The sequence below is a fragment of the Tachysurus fulvidraco genome, chromosome 11 (genome assembly GCF_022655615.1).
Source record: "Tachysurus fulvidraco isolate hzauxx_2018 chromosome 11, HZAU_PFXX_2.0, whole genome shotgun sequence".
Lineage (NCBI taxonomy): Eukaryota > Metazoa > Chordata > Actinopteri > Siluriformes > Bagridae > Tachysurus > Tachysurus fulvidraco.
This window is the reverse complement of record NC_062528.1, coordinates 22,895,486-22,921,985: the sequence shown is the minus strand read 5'-3', so window position 1 is coordinate 22,921,985 and position 26,500 is coordinate 22,895,486. Positions and strand designations below refer to the sequence as shown.

The window sequence follows — 26,500 nt, the reverse complement described above, 5'->3', positions numbered from 1 at the left end:
ACACCGGCACAACAATAGCTCTCCGTCAATGAGGAGCTCGGCTCTCTAATAGAGCGCAACACAAACATCACATGACAAATCGAATTTATTCTGCTCCGGCTTTTATCTCTTTCTCTTCATCTCTTCGGTGACAGGAAAAGTACAGAGAAACTTGTACTCAAAAAAAACCTCCAAATCTTAAAGACTGTATGGCTGAAAAGTCTGTGGATGCTGTAGGACTGGAGCTAACAGGTTTAAACCTGTTCCACATGACAATGAGTCTGTACACAAAGCTCCTGAGCTCCATGGAGATGTGGTGTGGAGGTCAAGTGGAGGAAGGAAAACGTGGAGGAAGAACTGTGAGGAGCGAGGGGAAGAGGGGAGAGAGCGAGGAGAGGAGAGGGGAGAGGAGAGGGGAGGGGAGGGGAGAGGAGAGGAGAGGAGGGGGGAGGGGAGGAGAGGAGACGGAAGGAGAGAAGAGGGAAGGAGAGGTGAGGGGAGGGGAGGAGAGAAGAGGAGAGAAGAGGGAAGGAGAGGGGAGGGGAGGAGAGGGAAGGAGAGGGGAGGAGAGGGAAGGAGAGAAGAATGGGGAAGAGAATAGAAGAGAGGAGAATGGAGAAGACAGGAGAGGGGAGGGTAGGAGGAGAGAGGAGAGGAGGAAAGGAGAGGGAAGGAGAGGAGAATGGAGAAGAGAGGGAAGGGTAGGAGAGGGGTGGAGAGTAGAGGAGGATAGAAGAGGAGAGAGGAGGAGAGGAGAGAAGAGAAAAGCTTATTCTAACACAAGATGAGTCTGAGATGAGGTGATTCTGGTGGTCAGCTGTCACATCTAACGTGTTCCGGATGATACGATTGTAAATAAACCAAATAAATAAACAGTCAATTTTCATATTTTTATTCTATTCAATTCTCCGTATCTTGAATCAGACATTATTAAGAATATTACGATACCGAACCCTGCAAGAGGAATAATGCAACCGATATATAATATATATATAATATAAAAAGTTTTATTTCTAGGCTTTCATCATACTCAATTATACTGTTTTTAATTATCTTGTAAATCTTATTATTCTTATTTGCACAGAAGTTTTATAGCTTGTATCGAGAGCCACAAATCTGCTAATACAGAACGTGGCTTGGAATGGAACAGGGAACGAAAATAGAACTACTCTGTTTTTTTTTTTTTTGGATAAATATAATTACTCTCAAGGTCCAAATGACATTCAAAGAAAGAAAAAGTGACATTTTTTATACTAAATGAAATCTAAAGCAGTTCGTTGAAGAAGTTTTTTTTTTTATATCCAGCGTTTTGGCCTCGTATGAAACGCCCGAGCTCAAAAAAACCACAGCGTGCAGCAGCGCCGCCCGAAAGGGAAGGTTTTTATCCCCCGAGAGCAAATATAGATGGCTGTGTGAGCTGAACAGCAGAAGATGACAGATTCCAGCACGGCTCACGTGCTGCGTTTGCATTCAGCTACGTCAGTAAAGCTATTTTCCGCTCGACTGAGCCGCAGGAGGAGAAAGATGCAGAGTTAAGCATTCACGTGTGACGCATTAATCACGTCTTCTAATCGATCCTGCCGCCTCTACAGCTCCGGGACGTCCAGACGTTCACATCGAACCTGGATTCCTCCATTCAGATCTTTCTTCCTGTTTAAACGCTTGACTTCCTGTGTGTCGTCCGTGTCGTTACTGCGTGTGAACGAGTGACTGTCTTTAACATCATCCTGACACGATGCTGTCCAATGATTGGACATATAAGGAAGGAAGAAAGAAAGAAAGAAAGAAAGAAAGAAAGAAAGAAAGAAATACAGAAAGAAAGAAAGAAAGAAAGAAAGAAAGAAAGAAAGAAAGAAAGAAAGAAAGAAAGAAATTAAGAAATACAGAAAGAAAGAAAGAAAGAAAGAAAGAAAGAAAGAAAGAAAGAAAGAAAGAAAGAAAAATATTAATTGGCTGAATAGACAGAAGAAGAAGATGATGAAGATGAAGGAGAATAATTCCAAGTAAGAGAAGAAAAAAGCAAAAAGAAGAAGACAAATAAATTAAAGTAATAGTTTAAATAATGAACAGATTAAAAGATGATTAAATGATTCATGTCTCAGTCACATGACTATATATAGGCTCTGAATTCCCAGTCGTGTGTGTGTGTGTGTGTGTGTGTGTGTGTGTGTGTGTGTGTGTGTGTGTGTGTGTGTGTGTGTGTGTTGTACTTCACTGATCTATTATTTATTAAAATAGTGTTTCTTCACTCCACGCTGCTTCTGACGAAAGCTTTCAGTCACTTAGATACAAAAAGCCTCAGGTTTAAGTTGCAGTCAGCTTTATTTCATCCTTCGTTCACGGGGGGTATTGAGAGAGGAGAGGACGCAGTGCTGCAGTCCTTTGTTTCTCTGTCTCTCCTCTCGTCTATTCTTTATAAACCTTTAGAGTTCAATCGGTTGCTCTGAAGCCTCTGTTTCATGGCCGAGCCTCAGGAGTGCTGTTGTGACAAAAAGCTGGTGTCTTGAAGTGAAGATAAACTCTGAGTGAGATAAAGTGAAAGAAATTTGAATTATCCCTGTGTGTGTGTGTGTGTGGTGTGTGTGTGTGTGTGTGTGTGTGTGTGTGTGTGTGTGTGTGTGTGTGTGTGTGTGTGTGTGTGTGTGTGTGAAGCTCTGATCTGATCTTTTATTTTTCTGGTTTGTTTTAAGGTGGAAAAGGAGGGAAGAAGAAAAAGACCAAAGTAGGAGCCAAACCCACGAAGACCAACGGCTCCAGCTGGGCAAACGTCCCGTTACCTCCTCCTCCTGTCCATCCGCTGCCGGGTACCGAGCTGGAGCACTACAGCACCGAGCACCATGAAGGGTACGAATCACTGACTGAGCCACTGACAGACTATCTCACTGACTCACTGACTGTCTGACTCACTGCCTGACTCACTGATTAACTGAAGCACTGAGTGACTAGCTGACTGAGCTACTGACTGACTCACTGATTAACTCACTGACTGACTCAATGATTGACTTACTGACTGACTCACTGATTGACTCACTGACTGACTGACTCACTGACTGACTGAAGCACATAACTAGCCGACTGAGCTACTGATTGACTCACTAACTGAGCCACTTACTAACTCACAGATTGACTCACTGAATGAGCCAATGACTGAGCCACTGATAACTCACTGATTGAACCTCTGACTGACTCACTGATTGACTCACTGATTGACTCACTGACTGATTCAATGATTGACTCACTGACTGATTCAATGATTGACCCACTGACTGACTCACTGACTGATTCAATGATTGACTCACTGACTGACTCACTGATTGACTCACTGACTGATTCAATGACTGACCCACTGACTGACTCACTGTTTGACTCACTGACTGATTCAATGATTGACTCACTGACTGACTCACTGATTGACTCACTGACTGACTCAGTGATTGACTGAGCCACAAACTTCTTCTGTCTTAACAATATTAACCTTTAAGAAAGAAAGAAAGAAAGAAAGAAAGAAAGAAAGAAAGAAAACGATGAAGGAAGGAAGGAACTCAGTAATGAAAGAGAAAGGAATGAACTAATGAAGAACGTAAAGAAGGAACTAACTAACGAAGGAACTAACTAATGAAAGTAAAAAGGAAGGAAGGAACTAATGATGGAGAGAAGAAATTCAGTAACAAAGGAAGAAAAAAAATGAACTAATGAAGGAACTAAAAAAAGTCTCTTTTTTTGGACAGAATTATTGGCACCCCTGTACAGGTTACTTTTTCGTTAACTTGTGAGACCATCCTGTTGCATTAAGAGAAGTGTGTGTGTGTGTGTGTGTGTGTGTGTGTGTGTGTGTGTGTGTGTGTGTGTGTGTGTGTGTGTGTGTGTAGCACTCAGAAACCTCAGGGTGGTTTTAGCACTTAAGTCTCTTGCTTGAGAGGTGTGCTTGGCTTTCAACCCCATTAATTTCCATCTCAGAGAGTCATCCAGCTTAATAGGCTATCTGGCAAATGAGGACTCTTCTGCACTGTAAATCTCACTCGTGTCTTTAACGGCTTCAGATTAAAACTGTTATGTCCTCTGGGCTGTGCACTGACAAATTCCTTTAATGAGCGTTGGCTTTATGGTGTGTATTAGTGCGGCGTGTAGGAGCCGAGTGTTAGGGAAGGCGAGACGCCCGACGACGATTGTCCTGCTGGGAGGGAAAAAATAACTCCAAATGCCATGGACTCGTTTGTAATGTGGACATCTCGGCCTCGGTAGAGCGACTGTTTAGGAAGGTTTCGGGTTTCAGAAACATTCCCAACCTGAGTAAAAAAGGTGGATAGGAAGGAAGGGAAGGAAGGAAGAGAGAGGGAGAGATTAATGAAGGCAGGAACAAACAAAGGAACTAATGAAGGAACTAAGGAAGGAAGGGATTAAAGAAGTTAAGAAGGAGGAGATAATGACGGAAAGATGGAAGGATGGAACTAACAAAGGAAAGAACTAAAGAAGGAAGAAAAGAGCAAGGAGGGTTGGAATGAATGAAGGAAGGAAGGAAGGAAGGAACTATATACAGATCTGATAATTATTAAAATTAATCCTATTCCAAAGAGGGCCGAAACAAATCACGAATCTTTTTTATTCCTCTTATAATCCCTCGTTCACTCGGTCTGTGTTTTCTGTGTCGTACTGTAGCTATGACAGTGATGGGTGGGGTCACCCTCTGCCCGTGCAGACGTACCTGCACCAGGGAGTGGAGGACGAGCTGGAGGAGGAAGAGGAGCGTGTCCCGACTCCGCCCGTCCGTGGCGTGGCATCGTCTCCCGCAGCCATGTCCTTCGGGAAGCAGTCCACGGCCACGCTGACTCCGTCCCCTCGAGACGAGGCACAGCCCATGCTGCATGCACATCTGGATGAGCTAGCGAGGCAGTACCAGCTGGACATGGCCAAGCAGACATGGTGAGGAGCCAAACACTGTCACGGGACATGTCAGAGTTTTCCCTTCTTACCTTTAAAAACCTTTCGATTCATTATATCATCTTTCTTTCTTTCTTTCTTTCTTTCTTTCTTTCTATGTTGTTGTTTATACCATTCTTTATTTTTTTTTTCTTCCCATCATTATCGTTTTGTTTTTTTTGGATTTATCTCCTTTCCATCTTTCATTGTTTTCCTTTCTCGCTTTTATTTTTTTCCCCTTCTTTTACTTATTAAATTTATTTATGTAATCCCTTCACTCTCTTTCTTTTATTTTTTTTTTCCTCCATCAGCAGCATTGGCACGGTGCTTTGAAATGAAATATGAACTCAATGCAAAGGTCCAGACTGTAATTTATACCAAAAAAAAAAAGTTCTTTAGATGTCTAAATACAGACTGCCCTCAGCCGCATGACCACCGACATTTAACTTTCTGGCAAAACCAATTAATCACACAATCCTCTGGCTAATTTTCCAAACTTTCTTTTTTAGACCTGGAGAAAAAAAAAATCAAAGGCCTGGAATAAATGCTAAGACCATATTTAAAATTGTTCTCTGGTGCATGTCAGCGTCCCATTTTTATGGCTTTCATGCAAAGCAAATGAGCCACATGCTTCATCCTGTTCCTCAGTCCTGAAACCTGGCACATGTTCATTTCTGCACTCCCTCACGGGGAATAGGCTTTGCTTGTCAAGAAGGAAATGTCATGTTACTTGAGTAATGACTACGTTGCTTCAAGTAAATCTTTGACAACAGGGAAGAGCCCGTTATTATACCCAAATCCAGGCATAGCCACATCAAAGATGCTCGAATTGACACTCACGTACACACTAACACACACGCTCTGGGCCTGTCAGCGGACCTGGCTGTTTAGGAGGTGACAGCCACGATGCTTGCATGCCTGTGGAGCCTGGTATTGTATCCTCTTCAGCTGCAATTAGCGGGGGTCATTGTGTTAGCATGCAAAACACGGCAGCGTCGAATTAGCCGAATTGTCCCGATTCATCTGAAGCTTGACGTAGAGTGTTCCAGGAATTGCAAATTTGCTGTGACAGATACCTCCTCCTCTACATGTTTCCCATTCATCTCGCTGCGTCTCTTGACACCTTTTGTCTCTGGCTGACATCCTGTCTGAGCCCCCACTCAAATATGGAAATGTCTGGGCTTGGTGTGATATGTGTGTGTGTGTGTGTGTGTGTGTGTGTGTGTGTGTGTGTGTGTGTGTGTGTGTGTGTGTGTGTGTGTTTAATTTTTCACAGGCACATGCAGGGAGGCCCATATCCTCCTCAAGCCCCTGCTCCTCCCATAGGCTACATGTCCAGTACCCTCATGTCCGACATCGAGACGGATCTCCCTGACGACGACGACGACGACGAGGAGGAGGAAGAGGAAGATGAAGGTTATGAGATGTCTCCACCACCGCTCCGGGGCATGGAACACACACCTGGATCCAGCATGGACAACTTAGACAGCTCAGTAACAGGTGAAATATAGCTCGGTTTCCACTGAAATATATTTAAGAGACTTGTGATATTTAAGGAAGTAAAGCCCTAGTTTTTACACAGGATGACCCTTTGTATGACCATTTCACAAATTTAAATGGTACAGAGGCTTAAAATTCACAGTACTACATTATACAGTACTACAGTATAGCCACTGTGCCACAGTATAATATAGTATGATCTGTAATGGTATGGTATGGTACAGTACAGTATACAGTAGAATATAATAGTGTAGTGTGTTATAATGTGCGTCATAAGTATAGCATAATACAGTATAGTATTGTATAGCGTAGTGTAGTATAGCATAGTATAGTGTAGTATAGTATAGTATAGTGTAGTATAGTATAGTATAGTGTAGTATAGTAGAGTGTAGTATAGTATAGTGTAGTATAGTATAGTATAGTATAGTATAGTATAGTATAGTATAGTATAGTATAGTATAGTGGGTGTTGTTAGTATAGTATAGTGTAGTATAGTGTAGTATAGTATAGTATAGTATAGTATAGTGGGTGTTGTTAGTATAGTATAGTGTAGTATAGTATAGTATAGTATAGTATAGTATAGTATAGTATAGTATAGTATAGTGGGTCTCAATAGTATAGTATAGTGTAGTATAGTATAGTGGGTGTTATTAGTATAGTGTAGTATAGTATAGTGTAGTATAGTGTAGTATAGTGTAGTATAGTATAGTATAGTATAGTATAGTATAGTATAGTATAGTATAGTATAGTATAGTGGGTCTCAATAGTATAGTATAGTGTAGTATAGTATAGTGGGTGTTATTAGTATAGTGTAGTATAGTATAGTGTAGTATAGTGTAGTATAGTATAGTGTAGTATAGTATAGTGTAGTGGGGGTTATTAGTATAGTATAGTATAGTATAGTATAGTATAGTGTAGTATAGTATAGTATAGTGTAGTATAGTGTAGTATAGTATAGTATAGTATAGTATAGTATAGTATAGTGGGTGTCAATAGTATAGTATAGTGTAGTATAGTATAGTGGGTGTTATTAGTATAGTATAGTGTAGTATAGTATAGTGGGTGTTATTAGTATAGTGTAGTATAGTATAGTATAGTGTAGTATAATATAGTGTAGTATAGTATAGTGTAGTGGGGGTTATTAGTATAGTATAGTATAGTATAGTATAGTATAGTATAGTATAGTATAGTATAGTGGGTGTTATTAGTATAGTGTAGTGTAGTATAGTGTAGTGTAGTATAGTGTAGTATAGTATAGTATAGTATAGTGGGTGTCAATAGTATAGTATAGTGTAGTATAGTATAGTGGGTGTTATTAGTATAGTGTAGTATAATATAGTGTAGTATAGTATAGTGTAGTTGGGGTTATTAGTATAGTATAGTATAGTATAGTATAGTATAGTATAGTATAGTATAGTATAGTGGGTGTTATAGTATAGTGGGTGTCAATAGTATAGTATAGTATAGTATAGTATAGTATAGTATAGTATAGTGGGTGTTATTAGTATAGTGTAGTGTAGTATAGTGTAGTATAGCATAGTGGGTCTTAGTATAGTATAGTGTGGTATAGTATAGTGTAGTGGGTGTTATTAGTATAGTATAATATAGTGTAGTATAGTATAGTGGGTGTTATTAGTATAGTGTAGTGTAATATAGTATAGTGTGGTATAGTGTAGTATAGTGTAGTATAGTGTAGTGTGGTATAGTATAGTATAGTGTAATATAGTATAGTATAATGTAGTGTAGTATAGTGTAGTGGGTGTTAATAGTATAATGTAGTATAATATAGTGTAGTGTAGTATAGTGTAGTATAATATAGTATAGTGTTGTGGGAGTTATTAGTATAGTATACAATAAAGTTTTGGTACTTTATGGTTTTGCGTATATATAAATGCTATTCAAACCCACACGCTCATCTTGTTGTACAAGTGGAAAAGGATAAGTGCAGCTCACAGTTGTACTCCACTAGAGACATAACCGTTTAATTTGTTTTTTATCTCAGCAATCTTTTCCCCATTTCAAGCAGTTTAATTCAGTTCAATCCCTAGCTGGACTCCAGCATGAATTGGGACAAAGAGAAAAATCCAACTGACCTTCAGAATCAGGCAGAAAAAAGGTCCATTATGCATCAGCTCCTTCTGTGAGGGAGATCACAAAGTCCTTATCCAAGCGCAGATCAAATTACAGCTCAAACCCACATGCAGGTCAGAGATAAAACAACGGAAATAACAGCTTGCCAATGATTCCTAATCTAAAAGCCACAAATTTCATCTTATCGCTTTATAGTTGCGTCGGCATTGTTTACCGGTGCAGTATTCACAAATGTTTATGTGTATTTACTTACATGTATCATGTAGAGATATCATTTAAAGTTAAAGTTTTTTTATTGCAAATTGTATGAGTTCACACGACTCGGATCGTACGAAAAGTTCTGATTGTTACGAGGGATGTGATAAACGATGTTCCATTTAAATTGAGATTGTTCAGGAAGTTCAGGGGCCAAACATTACTCAATTAAAATTAATTGAGGAGAGATAAGAAAAGTCCACGGATGTTAAAAAAAGGCTATGAAATCGGGAAGAGTGAAAAAACAGGAATGGAATGAAAACCCAGTGTGTGTGTGTGAGAGAGAGAGAGAGAGAGAGAGAGAGAGAGAGAGAGAGAGAGAGAGAGAGAGAGAGAGAAATAAACACAAAGAAAGAAAGAGTAAGAGGAACTGGAAGTGCATCACATTTATATTACCAACCAGAAAAGAAAATTGGAACAAGTCTCACGTTCGGCTATTTTCCCCGTTCCATCCAGAAAGAGTCATTTCCATTTTTACAACGCATTGAAAAGGTTTTATGAGCCGTCTGTCATAGCGGACGAGTGAAGGGTATGACATCGGGGGACTGGAAACTGAGAGTCTATTCTTCTCCAATCACAGGAAAGAAAGAGGAAGTTAAAAATACACGACGGCTTTACGTGAACGCTGGCGTATACAGTATAGTGTACGTTAGGTCAAAAAAAAAAAAAAAGCTGACAGATTTCATGCTCTTTCTCTAGCCCGGTGGTGTATCTGATTTTCTGGACTGTTACCCTTACTGGTGAGGGATTTGATTTCAGGGAACACCTCCCAAAATCACGGGACGGATATCAGATTTAAGGAAAATGAAAAACAGTGGGTGAGGTGAAGAAAGAGAAGAGGTTAGGATGAGTGAAAAGGAGAGTGAGCATAATATGAAAAGAGAAGTGGGAAAATTGTGAAGTTGAGCCGGAGACAGACTTACTAGAGCTATGAAATGCACTTTTCTCTGTGGCGTGATGGAGCGGTAGCTTTGCCGGCTTTGACACCTCACTGCGCTGATATATTTAGGGGGATAGGAGGTGAAGGCCTGAACCTAATCTAGTGCATCTCCCTGCTAGTGTGTTACTCTGCAAACAGACTATTTCCCTTTATCTCTACACCACGCCGCCTCGCTCTCGGCTCTCCTGACAGACGGAGAAAGAGGAAAGAGATCACAACTCCTTTTTTTTTCTAACGGAGGTGTTGAAAACATGCTTCTGCTGGGAAACAAGGGAGAAATGGTGTGTGGATGAACTATACACATCTAGAAAAAGGTTCAAATTGTTCCTAGGGGGAATCACATGTTGTGATGTTATGCGAGGCTGCTGAACGATGTCGTTGTCATATACCCAGGTTCTATTACATTATATTTCCCTAAACTACATTTACATTTATGGCATTTAGCAGACGCGCTTTTCCAGAAATCAAATTACCTTTTATACAGCTGAGCAATTGAGGGATAAGGGCCTTGCTCAGGGACCCAGCTTGTTAGACCTGGGCTTTAAGCTCTCACCCTTCTGATTGTCAACCCAAGACCTTCTATTCTACACCATACAACAGTGTTACTTAGGCACAATCTGTTTCTATTATATTGTACAACATCGTATAGTTATGTCGCTTTGTAGAAGCCAACATTCTGTTTTCCTATTTAAGCTTAGACAAAAATTTGTCAAGAGTAACTCCCCCTAGGGCTTTTGAGCCACATGCACCAAATTCAGATATGTTGTAGAATCTGGTCTGAAGTTTGTTGCTATTACTTTTCTAAGCGATCCGAGTACCGGTACTTCCGGTACTGGGTCTCAAAGTGGCCTCTTTTCCCCATAGGTTTATAACTCGGCAAGCTTTTGAAATATCTACACCAAACTCGGCCAGCTCCTTTTGAACAAAGGTTTAAATTGGTGTACCGACTGGTCTTCCGGTTGTGCCTCAGCCCCTCCCCCAATATATGCGAAATCAAAAAACGTTTTACAACATGGACATGTGACATATCAAAACACTCAGAACAATGAGGGGAACTTCCTCAGGAGTATTCGGATGATGTCACATGCTCGTCTCCACTTGCCTCCAAATGTTTTGGCACCCTATCTTTCTGTCCACTTGCCTCCAAAAGTAACACTGACCCTCATGTCCACTCGCCTCCAAAAAGCACCGGCCTTTGCGAATACTCGCATCGTCAAAACCAACATCAAAGTTTGTCACAACGAACTTTACAAATCTAGTTTTATTATTATATGGTTCGTCGTACGTAATCGCTTCACTCTAGTGCACAATAATAATTCTTATACGCTTAGATGCCTGAATGTGGTCTGCTACATTTAAGTATATTCTATCAGCAAATGTGCTTTATGAGCTTTGTAACGTCTCCAGTTAGCTCATTCCCAAACTGGCGTGGTTGACCACGCTCTCATAAACGCGTTAACGTGACCCAAAGGCAACCACATACGCCGGCTCGTCAAGGGGAATAATTACAATGCTTAACGATATGCATATGAAGGGCAGGAGCTGGTATAAATCAGCTTTAGCGGCAGCGGGGTGCTGGATGGCTTTTATGACCCAGATAACGTGGCTTAGCCGAGCCCAGAATATTAACCATGCGTCGTTTAGATGTAAAAAGCACTGCTCCTGATTAGCACAGCTTCTGATTCGTCCAAATGTTTGCACATGGCGTCGGTTCTTAATAAAACAAAGACGTCTTTGTATTTATTTTAGAGGATGCTATACTGTATATACTGTATGTTTTTTTCAGAGGATTTTGAGATCACAATAAATAACACTCAACAGGTTGAAATGTAAGGTACGATATGTACATTATTATCGAGTGCCATGTAATACCGAAGCCCTTAAACTCTTTCCTATTATAAAAGCTCAATCACAGTAACAAGTATGTAATTTAACATATTTAAATATGATCGATGATTCGGAGACGTTTTCCGTAAGGAGATGTTTTTGTTTTTTAAATGGGAGAAGTCTCCGGTTTCAGTGTTTTGTAACATTTGTGCATGGTTCTTTGTACAGACTCGAACGTGATTCTATCACTTGCTTTATATGTGGAACCCAAAACCGGTACTTTATATAGAATAATTTTGAAAATCTCAAATTTATTTCCCTCAAAGTCATCTAGGGTTCTCTTTAGAACCCCAAGGAACTTTTTTTTGTTGAGTCTTTTGTTGAGGTATAGAGGAGTTAAAGAAAACTGATTCGGGTCGAATAATAAACAAAAATCAAAACAAAGATAAAAAAAAACGTGTAGCCAATGAGAAGAAAGGGGCGGGGCTTGTCAATATGGGCGTAATATCAGGAGTTATTGACTCGGGAAACTCCGACCTGTGAATATGTGGCCGACTTTACTTAAGACGCCGAGGCGCTTTTTTCCTTCTCGATAGGTGAGTAACGTTGGTTTGTTACACAGAACTAATATATGCCTTTGTCCTTTACATCATTATGCTTGTGTGGCATTTTTGCTTGTTTGTTTATCTACAATCGTATTGTTCTTCCCTTCAGCTATGATAAAGACACGTTTCTTTCTGTTAGTCGCCCGGGTTACGTATATACATGTGGGCGGAGCTATCGATACAGAGGTGGGACCCGTTTGGGTTAGGGGCGTGTTTGTTTTGGTGATTTTATATGTCAACATTGGCTTTCAAACAGCGGAGACCGCACCTTTAAGGGACGAGCTGCTGTAACATAAGCGACGACGGGAACTAACTACAAAAGGGTAAAATTTCCAGCAGATTTTTGGTATTCCAGGACATTCCAGTCTTGCTACCTATCTTAGGAAATACTGTATATTAGAAATGACGTTCCCGAGCTTTCTGTCCGCAGACGGACCGTCGTTTTTGGCTCCTAACCTCATTTTCGCTTTAACTGGAAGGAATGCGGTACAGCCTTTTGGAAATGCATTTAGCTGAATCTCTATTAGCGATGACATCCCATCCTCTCCTAGTGTGTGTTAGTAGAGTGTGGGGCTTTCATCGAGCTGCACTCTGTCTGTGTGGCTTTTTTTTGTGGAGTCTGTCCTTCTGATGTGGAGTAGCACGGCGCCTCGGCACACACGTGGGTACCACACCTCGTTCATTACGTTCAGTGTTGTTTTGCTGAAAGATGGACTCGGGGGAAGCAAGGAGTCTTTTTTTTGGGGGGGGGGTATTTTTTGGTAGAGAAACAAAGTGGTTTCTGAGCAGAGACAGGAGGTGATTCAGAGACAGCAGGTGATTTTTTTTTTTTTTTGCTGATTAAAATGCAGCAAAATGTCTCCTAGATGCTAGAATATAATGCCAATTTTCTTTCCTTCTATCTCGGCGATGTTTAGTGTCTCAGAAAGACATTGAGACCCCTGGCAAAATTTCACGAGGACACGCTCAGGTTTGAGGACACGCTTTTCCACAAGAAGGCATAAAATGAAATTTGTTTCCATGGTAACCGCTTTAAAACGCTAGCTGTGGTATATCAGAGCCTGGTGTTTATAGATCTCTTAACTAAATAAAGTACTAATCGTTATAATGGGAAAATTCTTCTTCTTTACTCACACCTGAGAACTAGATTACTTTATCCAAATTGAGTTAGATTTAAACGTTAGGTTGTCTAGCAGACGCCATTATCCAGAGCAAGTTACATTTATCTCATTCATACAACTGAGCATTTGCAGGTTAAGGGCTTTGCTAAAGGGCTTCGGCGGTGGAGCCGACTGAACATACAGTACGTTTGACTTAACAACTGAGCTACTCCTGCTCTCTGAGTCGACCGAGATGTTGTTTGATTGATGAGAGTCATACACAACGAGGTTTTTTTTGTGTGTGTGTGTGTGTGTGTGTGTGTGTGTGTGTGTGTGTCCAATTTTGTTTGACTTTATCCTGCATGGGGGCACGGTGGCTTAGTGGTTAGCACGTTCGCCTCACACCTCCAGGGCGTGGGGGTTCGATTCCCACCTCCTCCTTGTGTGTGTGGAGTTTGCATGTTCTCCCCGTGCCTCGGGGGTTTCCTCCGGGTACTCTGGTTTCCTCCCCCAGTCCAAAGACATGCATGGTAGGTTGATTGGCATCTCTGGGAAATTGTCCGTAGTGTGTGAGTGTGTAAGTGAATGAGAGTGTGTGTGTGCCCTGTGATGGGTTGGCACTCCGTCCAGGGTGTATCCTGCCTCGATGCCCGATGACGCCTGAGATAGGCACAGGCTCCCCGTGACCCGAGAAGTTCGGACAAGCGGTAGAAAATGACAGAGATCCTGCATTAGAGAAACTGAAAGATGAGATTTCAGAGAATAAACACATCAGATTTTGTCCAATAGTCTTAAGTATCTGTTTGAGAATTGATGGAAACTCCCCTTTCTGAGCTAAAGTGTCTAGCCCGTTGACTAGTTTCTGGTCCAATCAGATCCCTAAAATAATAATTCAGTAAAATAATTCAAATAAATAATAAAACAGAAGAGTCCTTACAGTAATACCTGTGGTTTGCTTCTGCTACTGTATTTGCTTGGAAAATACTTAAAAGTTAGGTCTGCTGAAATAGTTTACAGGATCCACATCCGAGACCACGGTCCACCGGTTGATGAGCCTTGGACTAGGACTTGGACGCAAACCTGTTGAGAAAAGGCTGTTAGTGCAACCATCCTTCCTACCAAATATTAATTATTCGGTGTGGACCAGTGGCTTGTTAATAACAGGTGCTGCACCAGACAGTGATGTACAGTATAACTCCCTCCGTTGCTTGACTAAAGCAAGTAAGTATGGTACACTCATTCATGTGGCTGCTGCTTGTAGGCTCCATGGTGAACGGGTGGGGCTCGGCATCGGAGGAGGATGAACGTGCCTTTTCCAGCCACAGGTCCAGTGCAGGGAGCTCCTCCGACGGCTCCCTGTTCACCCACTGCAGCTTTGCTCGTGCACTGGCAGCGGCCGCTGATAAAGCAGGCTACCGCCTGGATGGCACCAGCCTCACCAAGAGAGGTTTGTTTGTCTGTTTGTGGTGGAGGGACATGGTGCATTTATACCATTGTCTTATTTCCTCACTGGATGTTGCTTTGATTCATGCTCTGCGGGTTTGAATTCTTGGCTAGTGGGTTGGTGATGGTACTAACATGCTGATTGTTGCTGCAATCATATATAAAGTGTGATCTTCAAGCTGACCTCTGGGAAATGAGCATGGCACAATTGGGTGACATTAACATGGAATTAAAATGGATTGTTCTGCTTTTCTTTTAGTAGCTGCTTGACCTGCCTCTTAATGACTCTCGACAGTGGCCGCCATGATGATCACTTGATGATCACTTCTTCCATGACGTCCATTTCACCTTCTTAAAAGTGCTCCGCGCACGGTGTTTGGTTTTTCTACGAACTATCAAGGATAGCGATTAATCCGGATAGTTCTTATTTTCTTGCTGAACAAACATGGCTCTGTCACCTCACACTAGTGTCAGGACGCCTCAGTCATACCTGTGGTTCTGTTCTCCACAAACAGATCAATGCCTGGCACTGAGACCTCGTCCCGCCAGTCCGTTCTCTACAGATGGCAGCACTATGGGATCGCACAGCCTCGGCCACGTACGGGCGGCGCGGCCCGCTCGCAAGAACAGAGGACCAGGTACGGCTGTACACCGCAGGGATACTAGTGCTGATGGTAAGACCTGACACTGGACCTTTCTTGTAGGGTTTGACTAAGTTGCATAGCCAGAAATTACATTTCAGCGGGTAGGGGCATTGATTTAAGAAATATGCTAAATACAATAATCACCCACTACGTAGAAGAGGTGATGATATTCCGAATTTGTCCGAATAAATGATCCGAGTTTACTAGTTTAGCTGCTTCGTCTCACTCATTTATCTACAGTAGGTAAATGTGTCTGTGGAGCTGGAAGTCTGCCGTTTTAAAAGTGCCAAAAAACAACAGGATCATATAGTTTCTTTGAAATGAAGCAATTTGATCTGAAGGATTCTTTTATTTATTTAATAGATTATGACTAAGCAACAGAAATCAGCTAATAAAGTGGTAGAATTTTTTAAAATTGTCACATTTTTCTTTTCAGTTTTGGTTATTTGTATTTACCGAAAAATATATTGTTGTTGTTTGTTTTTTTTTTTTGTTAGCTGTTAAAAATCGTCATCAGGTTGTTTTTTTAAGATACCATTTTAGCGTATAATAGCAACATGTATAAGAATCGTGATCTGATATATCGATCATGTTGCCTGCCGATAACCCAAGCGATGCCTCTGATCAGATTAGATTCATACCAAATATTGAACCATATGGATCTGGATATGTTTGTGTTAAAGTGGTTAGCATATTTATTGATTAGCTCATACAGCAGTGTAGCGACGCTGTTTGTATTCAGTTCCCAGGGTTTCCTGCAGCACTTTTCAGTTAAACCCTACCGCCTTAACTAGGTCGTCCAAAAAAAAAAAAAGGCCGTCAAGTACATCTCGGAGAATAGCGTGGACGAACTTCACACCGCGAGCGCACAAGTGCACCACACGGCCGATATGAGAGAAAGACGTGGTCCGTCACCGTCTGGAGGATAACTAGCCAGTTGATAAAACGCGCGTCCGCAAAATTTTGAATGTTGTTTTGCACTTTCTTATTTATTATTATATGTTGTTTAAATGTTATATTTAGTGTTAAATAAATAATTGTTAAATGTAGTAAAGAGTCTGTGGTCTATCTCACAAAGGACCACCGCTAGCCCCGCCCACCCGCCGAACCCTAACGCCTTAACTAACAAATTTTCTGCAGGAAACCCTGAATTCAAATGTCAAGAAAGTGGTGTCTTTTTAATTGTTTTAAAAATGAGCAGTGCTGCTAATAACCTTGTGTCACCGTTTTACAAATCTGGGAGGATTTCGAGGACAAGTTGATTTCCACTGAGTGACAAAATAGCCAGTCAGAACACTTGTGCTGTTTTTGGTAAAGAGTGATTGAAACATGTGACCATTGTTGACCTCCTGCTCTTGCTGTTGTGTGTGTTTCAGACCTACCTCCACCTCCAGAACCACCTCCGTGTCAGGGCCTGCGTGTCCAGGGCCCGAGGAGCGTAGGAAATGTCGGCAGCCCTGGTGAGCGGAAGGCTTCTTCTCTGGAGAGGCACCATATGGGAGGCCGTGACGAGGTGAAGAGCTCTCTGGAAAGACAGACTCGTACATCTCTGGAGCGCCACAGACACGGCCAAGAAAGACTCGGTTCCATGGAGAGAGCAGAAGAGGCCAGGAGAGCACAGAAGAATGGCACTGCATCAGGTACAAACTTATGTAATTACAGTATGTGGAAGATTTTTTGCAAATTCATGTGATCAGTAACATTATAGCAGGATGGATGGATGGATGAGTGGAGAAAGAGAGAGAGAAGGATGAATGAAAAAGAGTGGGATATGGATGGATGGATGGATGGATGGATGGATGGATGGATGGATGGAAGACAGAGAGATGGCTGGATGTATGACAGTTAGATACATAGACAGACAGACAGACAGACAGACAGACAGATAGAAAGATAATTAGATAAATAGATAGATAGATAGATAGATAGATAGATAGATAGATAGATAGATAGATAGATAGATAGATAGATAGATAGATAGATATTCACTCATTTGGAAGATTTTTTGCAAATTCATGTAACATTATCAGTAACATGTAACATGATCAGTAACATTATAGCAGGATGGATGGATGGATGGATGGATGGATGGATGAGTGGAGAAAGAGAGAGAGGAGGATGAATGAAAAAGAGGGGGATATGGATGGATGGTTGGATGGATGGAGAGATAGAGAGGAAGACAGAGGATACATAGATAGACAGACAGACAGACAGACACACACACAGACAGACAGATAGATAGATAGATTGGTTGATAGATAGATAGATAGATAGATAGATAGATAGATAGATAGATAGATAGATAGATAGATAGATAGATAGACAGACAGACAGACAGACAGACAGACAGACGGACAGACCACAAAACTTTTTCTTAACTCACTTCTTTAAGTCTTTTCCCCAGAAAAATGACAGTGTTGAAACATCTTGCTTTATGAATCCCTCCATCTCCATAAAGAAAATAACAGAATTAAATAATTGCCATTGTCACTGAATCACATCCTCAAATCCTCCCCATTGTTTAGTAGAGACTCGGCTCTATTCAAACGCCACAATGGCACAATTAACATTCTCGTTCTGCTCGACGGTTTCTAGCATCGCGCCGTCAGTTTTCTCGCCGATGTACTGTACGTGCTTCAAAGTCTGGAGCTAATCGAGCGAGTTACGAGCAAGTCATCAAAGTTCTGAGCTAGAAAAGCTAAACTTTCCAGCTCATAGCGATCACCAGGAGACCTGCAACTCCAGATGTGACCCTGGTGCTCAATTAGGAAGCCTGCTGTGAGCAGAAAGAACCTGTAGACCTACTTCTGTTCTGCAGCTGCAGGCAAAATGGACACACACACACACACACACACACACACACACACACACACACACACACACACACACACAGTGCAAATCAGCCTTCTCAGTTGCCTGTGAGATCATTAAGCCCAAATGCTTTAAAGGTCAGATAAAGTCAGTAGTCATGGCTGGCTTCTTGAGCTTCTGGTAACAAGTCTAACAAGGTCTCCAATGTGGTTGGCGTTGCATGGAGAGCCAGATGGAACCAGGAACTTTCATTCTGAACTTTCTATAAACATTGATTCCCCTTTCAGAATGTTTTTATTGTTTGTTTTCTGTATGTTGTTGTCCAGACGAAGCCATGCCACCCTATAGCAAACCATCATTCCCATCTCCTGGGGGTCACAGTTCATCTGGAACCACATCCTCTAAAGGATCGACGGGTCCTCGTAAAGGAGAGGGGTCACGAGGCCAGCACCAGCGCTCCAACACCGAGCAAGGTGACCCCGGATACACCGGGACTAACGGCCAGGGACAGTTCTCCGGAGAGTTATGTAAGTCACTTTACAAAGATAGGTATTTAGATAGATAGAGTAGGTAAGATGTCAAGCAGCAAAACACTGAACATCATGGAAGTGTGCACTGTAAAAAAGGCGGGAAATACGTCACACTAAAACAGGTGTGGAGGTCGAACATCGATGGATGAACATCTGGTCCAATTCATGAATCATAAAAAGAGTAAAAAGATGATGAAGCTGTGAAAGATAACAGAACCTCCTCGAGCGCAGAAGCACAGAGCTGAACTTTTATTCTCACTGATGTGAGAGCGTGAGACGAGACGTCATTTAAAGCGGTAACATGCTGGATTTATCCGATCAGAGATGTCGATGCTCCGATATGCTAATTAGAAGACGTTTACAGCAGGGATTAGGAATGTACAGAGAGAAACAAGGTCAGATAATGAAGAGCCAGGATTCAGGGTTAAAGGTGCGGTCTCCGATATTTGAGAAATGCTTCTGAAAACTGTGTCGGGCCACCAAACAAAACAAAAATGAAAACAAACGTGTAGCCAATGAGTAGAAAGGGGCGGGTCTTGTCAATATGGGCGAAGAGAGTGTTGAGTGCGCGTGTGTGCATATTCACAGGTCGGAGTTTCCCGAGTCAATAACTCCTGAGCTAAACGCTGTTACTACACAAAACGCGGTTGTAGCTGCCTCTCTACATTACTACGATAGAAAAGAGGTGTTATTTGTGTAGTAACAGCGTTTAGCTCAGGAGTTATTGACTCGGGAAACTCCAACCTGTGAATATGTGGCCAACTTCCTGCTCCTTCAGTTCTCTCCAGCGCTGGAAAGCTGATCCTATATTAACACGTCCTACTTCTTGTCCTTATCGTAAGTCTTTCTTCTCTTTCTTTCTTTGTTTTTATCCTCCATGTCGATGTTAAAACCGCTTTCTGCTAATGTCACACACGCGCACTGAACACTCTCTCCGCCCATATCAACAAGCCCCGCCCCTTTCTGCTCATTGGCTACACGTCTGTTTTGTTTTTTGTTTAGTATTGGGCCCGACTCAGTTTTCTGAAGCGTTTCTCATAATTCGGAGACCCCACCTTTAATCCAGGGAAAGTAGGAGCAGTGTGAAACCTCTGACTATATAAACCCAGGATTCTGTTAGCTGGAGTTCACTAGGACCCAGGGGAAATATTTCTGTACTAAATAAAACTTTATTTTGTTTTGTGTTTGTGACAGAGTGCGAAGCTGTGGATTAAAGCTGGAATTTAAAAAAAAGAAATAAAAACGCTTTTTTCCTGCCCCGGAGTCGACTCGGAGATCCGCTGGGTGTGAGACAGACTCGGACAGTGCATCAGAAGGAGGAACAGACTCGCCGAGACGGTCGAAGACAGGAACGGCGTGATGTAAATGTGATGTAAAGACGGACAGTCCCGCGATGTCGATTTGATGTTTTCTGTCCTTTTTTTTTCAAGAACAAATGAAATAAATTTTAAACACTTCAATACTGACAGCCATTCATCCAGAGAAGAAGAAGAAGAAAAAGAAAAAAAAAAAACACACACAACATTGAAGAATCTGATTTTGAGTCCTTCAGTGAATGGGGGGGGGTGTTTTCCTGTAAATATGAAATTTCTCATCGAAAGTCGTTATTGCATCGCTATGCAAGCAGGATTCCGTTTGCTCACGTTCTCACTGTTTTTTATTTGTGATATATGTGAATTGGAATTTGACATTTTGGAAGGTTGTGGTGCCATAAAGAGTCCATGGATTTCTCCGTCCATCCATCTAACTATCCGTCCGTCGGTCTGTCGTTTTTCTTTTATCGTTGTTGTTAGTAGAATGATTTTCTTTTGCACTGCAATTTTTGGTGAAAAGCACAAAAAAAAGGATGGACACGGAGCACTGGGGAGAGGAGATCCTATGACTAGGAGGAAGTTGGAGAAGTTGCTGTACTGTAACTAGAGAAAAAAGAAAAAAATGCCATATAGCCATGTACAGAGATATGATAAAGTATGCTCGTGTGTTCGGTGCAGGATTTGTTCGTGGAGATAAGTTGCACGGCGGAGTCGCACGCGGTGGGGTTCGGTTCTCCTGAGACTATTATTATGACGAAGGGACAGGAAATATGTTTGAAAAATAATAATAATAATAAAAAAAAAAAACCTGTTTAAGTTTTCCACAAAGCGCACCGATATACAGCTAAAACATCATGAACACCTGCCTAATACACCTGACCTCCGGACGGCGAGGCACGAACCGTACAAGACGTCCGAAAGTGTGCTGTGGTTTCTGGCCCACTGGTCAGATTGAGAGATGAAGCATTTGGTCCTCAAAACATTCCTGAATATTGTAGCATGGAGGGATTTCCTTCTGAAAGTTAGCCACCTCTGCTCTTAGGGAATAACGCTGCCATGATACCTGGTCCTCATTTAAGTTTAGTTGATTTACTGATCAGAAGGTTGTAAGTTCAAATCCCAAGGACCACCGATCTGCCACGGCTGGGCCCCTGAGCGAGGCCCTTAAACCTCAACTGCTCAGTTATACAGTATGATTGAGATAAATGTGTAATTGTAAGCAGTATGCAGGTAGTTAGCGTGTGTGATACTGACATCCATCTGAAAGCCCAGAGCAGTGTGGACTTCTCTGACCCATCTGACCAGGTGAACATCTAACCCTTGTTCCAGGGTCTGGTGATCATGGGCAGGTTTATCATGGACACTCTGGTGCACCTGATCTGCATCTTCACCCCTGTGTACTCGGTGCACTGTATGTGTACAGATGGTGGGACACTTTCCTGTGAACATTCAGGTCAGATGAGAGAGAACTTGCATCCATGAGCCTTTCTCCAGTCGGTGGTTTGACCAGGAGCGGTCGCTAGCCTCGCTGTCTCAGAGCCGGACGCTCAGGTCGCTACACATGGGTCCAAACATCCAGCTCACTTACTGTTCAGGCATTTTGTCCCTGAATGACATCATTATTAACTTTGGCAGTGAAGCTGGTCATGGTGTTTTAGCTCATTGGTGTTTCCTAACAGAATGAATGGCTTTGTGTCACGTAACACTCGTTCTTCACTCTTTTCTTGTGTATGACTCGTTATTTATTCTCTCTCTCTCTCTCTCTCTCTCTCTCTCTCTCTCTCTCCCTCTCTCTGTCTCTCCCCCCTCTCCCTCTCTCTCGCTGTCTCTCTCTCTCCCTCTCTCTCTTCCTCTCTCCCTCTCTCTCCCTCTCTCTCTTCTCTCTGTCTCTCTCTCCCTCTCTCTCTGTCTCCCTCTCTCTCTCTCTCTTCTCTCTTCTCTCTGTCTGTCTCTGTCTCTCCCTCTCTCTCTCCCTCTCTCTCTCTCCCTCTCTGTCTCTCTCTCTCCCTCTCTCTCTTCCCTCTCTCTCTGTCTCTCTCTCTCCCTCTCTCTTCCTCTCTCTCCCTCTCTCTCCCTCTCTCTCTCTTCCCTCTCTCTCTGTCTCCCTCTCTCTCTCTGTCTCTCTCTCTCTCTCCCTCTCTCTCTCTCTCTCTCTCTCTCTCTCTCTCTCTCTCTCTCTCTCTCTCTCTCTCTCTCTTCACTTTTCACACTAACGATGATCATGTCATTTTTTCGTCCTGTTTATTTTGTTTCCTCGCCTGTAAGACGGATCACTGAGCACTTAAAACGCGAGCGATTTTAAGCCATATGAACAAGAATAACGTGGGTTTCTTCTCAGAAATCATACACTTCTCCTGTTTTAGTGCTTTTTCTAAACAAACCGCCGGCGTTCCGAGCGTCATGAAGAACACGTCTCTTCGCGGCCGGAGAGCCGATTAGAACGGCTTTTTCCTGAATATTTTGATTTTATTTAATTTGTTTTGGTGTACATGTTAAAACTAAATTATTACATGTTAGTCTTACAAATAAATTGCGAGTTAAAAAAAAAAATCCATCAGAGACGACGGATGACTAACGCTGATGAATTGTTTTATAAACAATATTTATTCTTTAATTTTAGTTTTAAAGCACTTATTATTTCTATTAAGTTACATCCGATACGACGACGACGATACCGATGACCGTATTCCAGCCGGGTCTTCGTTTATACAGAGAATCGTCGCTCCAACGTGTATGCATGCGGATTAGCGGCTCGTAGGTCCGCGATTGACGTAACATAACTTAACACATTAGCATGCTTGTGCGTTCGCTAACAACGTACAGTGTAGATCCTATGATATCACGATCACGATGCACTCTCGAGTAGCCATGATGTTACTCAACCAACCACGTGCCGGCGAATCTAACGGCCGACCTGTCACTGCCGACCGACCTCGGCGTTTCCGTTAGTTCTGTTTATCTTTCACGTCTTTTTAATTATTTCCTGTTTTTTTTTTTTTTTTTTTTTTTTTTTTTGGGAAATTAATTTATGTAAAATTGTTTTTAAAAAAAAGTAAAAGACAAAAGTTTTTTTTTGTTTGTTTGTTTGTTTGTTTTTTAACTACCAAGCCTTCAGAAGACTAATCTGGTACGATGACTGTTTGTTTTTTTCTGTTGTACAAACTTTCTCTGACTGACTGTTGTGTCCCGTCACGTTTACGTTGCTCTCAGAACGCCATGTTTTCCCTTTTTTAGCGCCCAGTTATTTGGAAAAATGAGGTGCGGAGAGTATCTCAGGTTATTTTACATATATTTTGGTGGTGTCCTGTATATGTGTGTGTGTGTGAGTGTGTGTGTGTGTGTGTGTGTGTGTGTGTGTGTGTATATATGTGTATATATTCATACTTATCCTCACGCAGACGGCCATTTCGAAATTTGCTAATGAAATTTTTTCTCCGTGTGTCCGATGGGCTTCTGTATTTTTTATTATTATTATTTTTTTTATTATTCCTTTCCTTTTCTTTTCATTTCATCTCCTCCCGCTCACGGTGGAATGCCATCGCCTTGTGGTGTCATGAGAAAATGTGCCGGTTCACTTTATGTCCATAAAAACTGAAAAAAGATGTCAGTTACAGAAACATACCAAAATGAATATGGATATTTCTAACGTCTAATGCATTTAATGTCTTTTTTAATGCTAATGTATTTTTTTCTCTTTAAAAAAAAAAAAAGAATAAAAGGAACAGTGTTGTTGTTTTTTTGTATTTATTAAAATAATAAAGGTATATTGTGAAAAATGCATAAAAAAATTGTGTAATATGAAACGTTTGTCACTTTTGCCTTTTTTTCATGATTATAATTTTTTTTGGAATTATTGTTATTTTTAATATCTATTTCTCAGCCGTGGCAGCCGATGTGAGACGCCACGTTGTTTTGTGACCCTGCTGCTTCCTCGTCCACGTCAGCCGTATAAAGGAAAGAAAAACTTAAAAAATGGAAACATTATCCTTTGTTTGTTGGAAGGATCCGCCATGATCTTCATGCTCTTCATCCTCTTCATGCTCTTCATGCTCTTCATCCTCTTCATGCTCTTCATCCTCTTCATCCTCTTCATGCTCTTCATCCTCTTCATGCTCTTCATCCTCTTCATCCTCTTCATGCTCTTCATGCTCTTCCTCTTCGTCGTCTAGAGATTGATAAGTTTCTTATTCATGTGTGTTGCCTTTGTTTACTAAAAAATAGGAGGGAGGTATAAAAACAACAGAAAGGAAGAACAGGAAAATGTGAAAAAAAAGTCAGACAATATCTTTCTCTCTCTCTCTCTCTCTCTCTCTCTCTCTCTCTTTTGCTCTCTGTCTAGTGCTCTCTCTCTCTCTCTCTCTCTCTCTCTCTGTCTAGTGCTCTCTCACTCTCTCACTCTCTCTCTTTTTCTCTCTCTGTCTAGTGCTCTCACTCTCTCTCTCTTTCTCTCTCTCTCTCTCTCTCTCTCTCTCTCTCTGTCTAGTGCTCTCTCACTCTCTCACTCTCTCTCTTTTGCTCTCTCTGTCTAGTGCTCTCTCTCTCTCTCTCTTTCTCTCTCTCTCTCTCTCTCTCTCTCTCTCTCTTTTGCTCGCTCTGTCTAGCTCTCTGTCTAGCACTCTCACTCTCTTTCTCTTTCGCTCTCTCTGTCTAGTGCTCTCTCACTCTCTCTCTTTTGCTCTCTCTGTCTAGCGCTCTCACTCTCTCTTTCTCTCTCTCTCTCTCTCTCTCTCTCTCTCTCTGTCTAGCGCTCTCTCGCTCTCTCTCTTTTGCTCTCTCTCTCTCTCTCTCTCTCTCTCTCTCTCTCTCTCTCTCTCTCTCTCTCTCTCTCTCTCTCTCTCCACTCTGTCCTTTCTGAACTCATCCGTCTTCACCTGCATGTGCTTCTTAGAGAACATAAATGAATAAAAAAGAGAGAGAGTGGACACACTTTTCTCCACCTCTTCTCACTTCATGTAAAATAAATCCTGGGGTTTCTTTGCTTTTTCCTTGTATCTGGATCACAAATAAAAATATTTTTGAAAAACAAAAAAAATGCTCCTTTTGACATTCTGGGAAATGGATGTTAATGTACTGACGATATAGTGTACTGAGGTGTGTGTGTGTGTGTGTGTGTGTGTGTGTGTGTGTGTGTGTGTGTGTGTGTGTGTGTGTGTGTGTGTGTGTGTGTGTGTGTGTGTGTTATAGCCAGCTCAGCTAATCAGTATTCTGCTGCACTCTGTAAGCTAGCTTCAAACAGAAAGCTAAATGTGTGGAATTATTCAGACAGACTGTTTGGTCTTTGAAGAACTCACAGGAGAAATGGGAAACATGACGTGCCTCAGATCTACGCTTTGACCTCTAACTTTAATCCATCATCTCTCCTGCATTCTGACTCACGCCTCGTCTCAAATCGTTCATTAAAACGAAGAATCATGGCTACGAAAGAAGCTGCTTTAGTTTGAATATTTAAATAAAATCTTAAATCTAACAGGTTTGTAAATTAAATACAGGAAATTAAAATAAAGAACTAATATTAGAGATGGGGGGGGGGTGTCACGGTGGCTTAGTGGTTAGCACGTTCGCCTCACACCTCCAGGGTCGGGGGTTCGATTCCCGCCTCCGCCTTGTGTGTGTGGAGTTTGCATGTTCTCCCCGTGCCTCGGGGGTTTCCTCCGGGTACTCCGGTTTCCTCCCCCGGTCCAAAGACATGCATGGTAGGTTGATTGGCATCTCTGGAAAATTGTCCGTAGTGTGTGTGTGTGTGTGTGTGTGTGTGAGTGAATGAGAGTGTGTGTGTGCCCTGTGATGGGTTGGCACTCCGTCCAGGGTGTATCCTGCCTCGATGCCCGATGACGCCTGAGATAGGCACAGGCTCCCCGTGACCCGAGAAGTTCGGATAAAATAATGGAATGAATATTAGAGATGTAACGTATTATATAGCGAATGAGACATGGCCAAATGTGGTGGATTGTGTTCCTTCTCATTGTCTGGATTCTTATTGGTCAGAAAGTGTTGTGTATTTTGATGGATCTTCATTTCTATAGTAACAGTATCGCTCTGTAACTTTCAGAGATACAAGCGGAAGTTTCACCGTAACATGACGAGGTTCGTTTTTTATTTATTTTTATTAATTAATGAGCATAAGAGAGAAAAGGGAGGCTATAAAGCCTATAGACAGAAGTATAAACAGATAAAATAATAAAAAAAGAAAGTTTGTAACTGTTGGATAATTGTTGAGGTGTTAGAGGAATAAAACACTTCAGGATGTGCTGTTATAGGGAAATAATCAATGTCAGGCAATAACTGTAACTTCACCTCATCATCTCCATCAGTCCTTTAGTAACAGCAAAACAGTGTGTTCTATTCCTTATGTCATAGATGGATAGATTGATAGATTGATTGATGAATGGATGGATGGATGGATGGATGGATAGATAGATAGATAGATAGATAGATAGATAGATAGATAGATAGATAGATAGATAGATAGATAGATACATACATACATACATACATACATACATACACACATACACACATACATACATACATACATACATACATAC

At 41.6% G+C, this 26,500-nt stretch overlaps 1 protein-coding gene across 2 annotated transcripts in view; it reads left to right on the top strand.

Annotated features, from left to right (window-relative positions):
- Positions 1-19,866, top strand: part of robo2 (roundabout, axon guidance receptor, homolog 2 (Drosophila)) — a 474,841-nt gene extending 454,975 nt beyond the window's left edge. The window contains exons 24-31 of one of the 2 annotated variants that reach the window (XM_047820547.1): positions 2,670-2,823; positions 4,636-4,899; positions 6,173-6,396; positions 14,476-14,661; positions 15,173-15,331; positions 16,678-16,941; positions 18,439-18,639; positions 19,837-19,866. In XM_047820547.1, coding sequence (XP_047676503.1) covers positions 2,670-2,823; positions 4,636-4,899; positions 6,173-6,396; positions 14,476-14,661; positions 15,173-15,331; positions 16,678-16,941; positions 18,439-18,639; positions 19,837-19,838 — 1,454 coding nt within the window. In that variant the 3' untranslated portion in view covers positions 19,839-19,866. The remainder of the gene's footprint in view (positions 1-2,669; positions 2,824-4,635; positions 4,900-6,172; positions 6,397-14,475; positions 14,662-15,172; positions 15,332-16,677; positions 16,942-18,438; positions 18,640-19,836) is intronic. The other variant, XM_047820548.1, reaches the window with a different exon arrangement.
- Positions 19,867-26,500: the final 6,634 nt, after the last annotated feature.